This window comes from Limulus polyphemus, unplaced genomic scaffold (genome assembly GCF_000517525.1).
Source record: "Limulus polyphemus unplaced genomic scaffold, Limulus_polyphemus-2.1.2 Scaffold6266, whole genome shotgun sequence".
Lineage (NCBI taxonomy): Eukaryota > Metazoa > Arthropoda > Merostomata > Xiphosura > Limulidae > Limulus > Limulus polyphemus.
This window is the reverse complement of record NW_013671876.1, coordinates 18,529-23,875: the sequence shown is the minus strand read 5'-3', so window position 1 is coordinate 23,875 and position 5,347 is coordinate 18,529. Positions and strand designations below refer to the sequence as shown.

The window sequence follows — 5,347 nt, the reverse complement described above, 5'->3', positions numbered from 1 at the left end:
GTTGGCAGTGGGTGGTGATGACTGGTTGCCTTCCTTCTTGTCTTACACTGCTAAATTAGCGACGGCTAGAGCAGATAGCCCTCGTGTAGCTTTGCGCGAAATTCAAAAACAAACAAACAAACCATCAACGGCATAATACTATTGTAATTCAAATAATCGAGTCTATATATTCCGCCGCTCCCCGATGGATTTGCGAACGCCTGTACTGATTATTAAATTTCTCGTCGGTCTGATTCACACCGCCCAATCAGAACTGGAGGTATAGGCGTTTGTGCAGACCTTTCTTTTTATTGGACGTTTATTTACAAAATGGAGGAACACGTTGTAGAAGCAATCAAATTTATCAAGAAAAGAAGAGCACTGTGCAATACGTGTTTACAATTATAAACATTTAACCTGTTGTAAAAAATTTCCAATCATGGCGATAGGTGTTTTTTGTTGTTGCGAGAGTACATACAATCCACAGAGACTCTTAGCATTTCTGATATGGCAATTTTAAGGTACAAAGCATTGAGGCATTAATAAACTTGTTGTACGGACGGTTAATCTCACTTTATTTGAAATAGTGTGTTTATGTTTACATACTACTGCGGATGGAAACCGGGGTGCCACGGGCAACGCGATTAGTGTGTTTATACTTACCCTTTGAATAGTGCTGTACCGCCATGAGTAAACACGTGGTCTTGAAAACTAAAAAGTAGGAGACTTTCCACAGAAAAGTATACACAGAGCGAAATTATAGCATTGACAACTAACTGTGTTAATCACGTTTTATGAGAATGACTGATGCTGTGGCAGTGTTGTCGCAAGTTTGCTAAGGTTCTCTTCGCTATCGTTTGGAACACTTTGTAACAATGGAAGTTGTAGTGTCGGCCAACAATACTTTTAATTAGTAATTGAATTTAATTGTCACACAAGAACAGTTATTGAAAATCGACAGTTTTAAAAATATCGTTAATGTTACATTCATATATATCTGGTTCACGGTAACTTACTGGTCCTTTTGACATTGCAATCCCCTTAGGTAGAATGATAGCTATACAAGAATGTAACACCTTGTATCTCCAGGAATAATTCACATCCGTTTACAAGGAGGTAATACATTGTATCTCCAGGAATAATTCACATCCGTTTACAAGGAGGTAATACCTTGTATCTCCAGGAATAATTCACATCCGTTTACAAGGAGGTAATACCTTGTATCTCCAGGAATAATTCACATCCGTTTACAATGAGGTAATACCTTGTATCTCCAGGAATAATTCACATCCGTTTACAAGGAGGTAATACCTTGTATATCCAGGAATAATTCACATACCGCTTACAAGGAGGTAATACCTTATATCTCCAGGAATAATTCACATCCGTTTACAAGGAGGTAACACCTTATATCTCCAGGAATAATTCACATCCGTTTACAAGGAGATAATACCTTGTATCTCCAGGAATAATTCACATCCGTTTACAAGGAGATAATACCTTGTATCTCCAGGAATAATTCACATCCGTTTACAAGGAGATAATACCTTGTATCTCCAGGAATAATTCACATCCGTTTACAAGGAGGTAACACCTTGTATCTCCAGGAATAATTCACATCCGTTTACAAGGAGGTAACACCTTGTATCTCCAGGAATAATTCACACCTGTTTACAAGGAGGGGTAGTCCTATAGCAAGATGTATAGTCAAAGGAAGCAACCTGCAGTGTTCTCCACGAAGTTGGAAAAACTCCACAGCAGGCATTTAAGACTATAGTGGGGCTCGAAATCCTCACTCCAAGCTGATCCAGAGTAGCATACGTATTCGCAAAATAAAGGCAATTTTTCGACCCCCAAATTCATTACAATTAGGATGGGTGTACCACCTAGTAACGTTAACAAGAGTATAAAATTAACGACTGCTTACAAGCCAAAAGGTCTTACACTTAAAATCAACAGATTTTATCACGAGAAAGAAGGCTGAAGAGACTGGAATCACAGTAGTTCCATCACGTATCTGTCAAGTCTTCCTGTTGAGTTTCAATCTACTTTTATGGCTTTAGTCTGCTTAAAAATGGTCTTTGAAGCAGACGTCCATGGACAGTGGAAGGCTTGTTTAAAGCTTGCCCAAGATGAGTGTTCCAAGTTTGTCCTTGCTGTCATTCGCAGAGTTTTGTTATTACAGAGCCGGGCAACAGTGAATAATGATTACTATTAATTGGAAATTGTATTTAATTGCCTTACATAGTTCTTTATTGAAATCCAACTAAGCTATAAACATCTTAATGTTATTAGGGTTTTGAAAAAAGACATATCACATATATTGATGCATTAGTTGTAGCTTACGCTGTAAATGAATCTACCTGTTAGTTAGTTACGTAACTGAACAGCAAGGTGTTTCGTGCCACTGCTGTGAAACAACAGTTGTACACCTATAAAGTTACTCCACAGTGGAAGAAGTTAATGACTCGTAAAGAGTAGGACGTGTGCGAATCATCGATGCCTAGAGCACGTGGGTTCAAAAAATCAATTAATTGCAAAAATACGAAAGCGCTTCGTTATAAGGTTTCGTATCCATCACTATACGTCATTACGTGCTCTATTTAAACTCCTTGTACCAAAATGCGCGTGACGCGTCAGATCATCTAATACCACGAATACCAATAGCCACAAATATCTTTGCACCGATTACATCTTTGAAAGATGATAATAATGTCCACCCCCGAAGAAGGAAAATATATTATTATACCACAGTAATATAATTTGGGAAAACGGATGTCTCTCTGTCCATTTTGTACGAATATAAAAAAAAAAACGTGAGAAAAATGTTATGTTTTCGTGTGTGGTCTACTAAGGTGTGTGTGTGGCTTACTGAGATCGTCTTTTATGGATGCGTGTACATTTCAAATTTAAAAGTTTTTTCTGCTGCCAAATTTTTAAATCGTATTTTTCATGTAACGCTGTAGGATCAACATGATTTTTTTAAAAGCCAATTTTCAGAGTAATGTTTACGTCGTTTTATGCAAATAAACAATGTATTACATTTTTATATTTTAAAGAAAATGCACATGAAATAAGCATGTTTGAACATGGTTTTAAGTTTCGAATAGGTATGGTGTGTGTCATTAAAAACAATTTTCTTCACAAATTCAATGTTTTGTTGCATTTTGAGGATTTTGTTAACAAGCGGTGATTAATTGAAACTTTTAAAGGAGGGGTGTTATAAAGTTGTTCTGTTGTTAACTAATGCGTAAACCTGGGCGATTAATTAAAACTTAAATGTGGGGTGTTATAAAATTGTTCTGTTGTTAACTAATGCGTAAACATGGGTGATTAATTAACTTTTAAAGGTGGGGTGTTATAAAGTTGTTCTGTTGTTAACTAATGCGTAAACATGGGTGATTAATTAACTTTTAAAGGTGGGGTGTTATAAAGTTGCTTTGTTGTTAACTAATGCGTAAACATGGGTGACTAATTGAAACTTTTAAAGGTGGGGTGTTATAAAGTTGTTAACTAATACGTAAACATGGATGACGAATTAAAACTTTAAAAGGAGGTGTGTTATTAAGTTGTTCTGTTGTTAACTAATGCGTAAACATTGGTAACTAATTAACACTTTTAAATGTGGGATGTTATTAAGTTCTGCTGTTAAGTAATGTGTAAACATGGGTGACTAATTAAAACTTTTAAATGTGGGGTGTTATAAAGTTGTTCTGTTGTTAACTAATGCGTAAACATGGGTGATTAATTAAAACTTTTAAAGGTTGGGGGGGGGGCTACTCACAGTATCCTTAAGGGATTTTCAAGAATTAGAAGAGTATTCCAACCAAACTATATTGTCATATCCATTGCCAACGACGCATTTCGCTCAATTCAGAGCTCGTCAGGCGGCTGGGATACAACACACACAGCAGTGGTCGGGACATTATTCTTGATACAACAGTTGTTATGGTGTGTACGCCTTCTACAAGCTGGTAAAGAATGATTACAATTATATTTATCGTTAGACACCAGTGTTAGGCCTATTACATTTTCAACCACTACAGTCTTTATCTAACCCATTATTATGTTACATTACAACAATATATATATTGTTGAATTTCGACACGTTCTACTAATATAGAGTACCGTTGATTAATACTGGTTTTATTTTAACCAAACGACAGAACTGCTGTTTCAAATGAATGTGCCCTTTATGTGTGGGAACAGGTGGAGGATTGTACAATGGTTCAACGGTCTGTGTACCAGTTAAAATATCAATGTAACGTGCCAAGGGCGACTTTTAAGTCACAGTGATACCTTCAGGCCATATACAGATTTAACGTTCTGCATACGTCTAGTTTCTAATACACGAAATTATCTTACGTTCTGAAACGTTCTTTGTCACCTACTGCGGCTGTTTGATTTTCTAAGCTTCATTTAATATCAACGTAATTTTATTATTGAAATCAAGAAAAGAAGCTAATTCTTGAAGGTTTACCCTGCTTTACAAATTTGTAAACAAAAGATACTTTAAAAGTAGCTGTTGTGGAACTTTCATAATGGCTTATGTTGATATATCCGACATTTTTTATAAGTTTTAGAAAAACAATATTAAACATCAGCAATCAGAGAGATTGCATATATTGGATAACGTAATATGTCACCTTTGAAAACTCAGAAAATCCTTCTCGGATCCAGAATGATCACCGATCCGGATCATTTTTTGTACTGTGATGAGTCTCAGCCTTGATGTGCCCATGAAATTTGGTACAATTCCGATCAAACTTTGCAGAGTTATTAACCGAGAACCGCGAAAATGTCCTATCTCCCCCACTATAAAAAAAAAATGCTTCAAAGTGATCCGGAATCTGGTCCAAATTTGTGGAGGACTGTCCCATACTGACATCCGATCTTGTGTCAAATTTTCGTATACGTCGGTCTATTAGTTTTTGAGATACGCTTGCAGAAACACACACACGGGCCCGATTGGAATACCCTGGCAGGGCGAGGGTAATAGAATATATAAAAACAATTTTACCACTTTTTTCAAACATGATAATGGCAAGAAGACAACATTTAGGGCTTTTGAATCATCTGATTATTGTTGTAACAACATTGTTTATACACCCTTTATAGCTTTTGTATCCTCTAATTATTATTGTAACAACAGTGTTTATTACACTCGTCAGAGCTTCTGAATCATCTGATTATTATTGTAACAACATTGTTTGTACACCATTCATGGCTTTTGTATCCTCTAATTATTATTGTAACAACATTGTTTATTAAACTCGTCAGAGCTTTTGAATCATCTGATTATTATTGTAACAACATTGTTTGTACACCCGTCATGAATTTTGTATCCTCTGATTATTATTGTAACAAC

The 5,347-nt window shown here is 35.9% G+C and overlaps 1 protein-coding gene across 1 annotated transcript in view; it reads left to right on the top strand.

Annotated features, from left to right (window-relative positions):
- Nucleotides 1-5,347, top strand: part of LOC106473545 (E3 ubiquitin-protein ligase SMURF2-like) — a 38,402-nt gene that overhangs the window by 15,711 nt on the left and 17,344 nt on the right. The window contains exon 3 of the mRNA XM_022401959.1: nt 2,043-2,176. Within this exon, the coding sequence (XP_022257667.1) occupies nt 2,043-2,176 (134 nt within the window). The remainder of the gene's footprint in view (nt 1-2,042; nt 2,177-5,347) is intronic.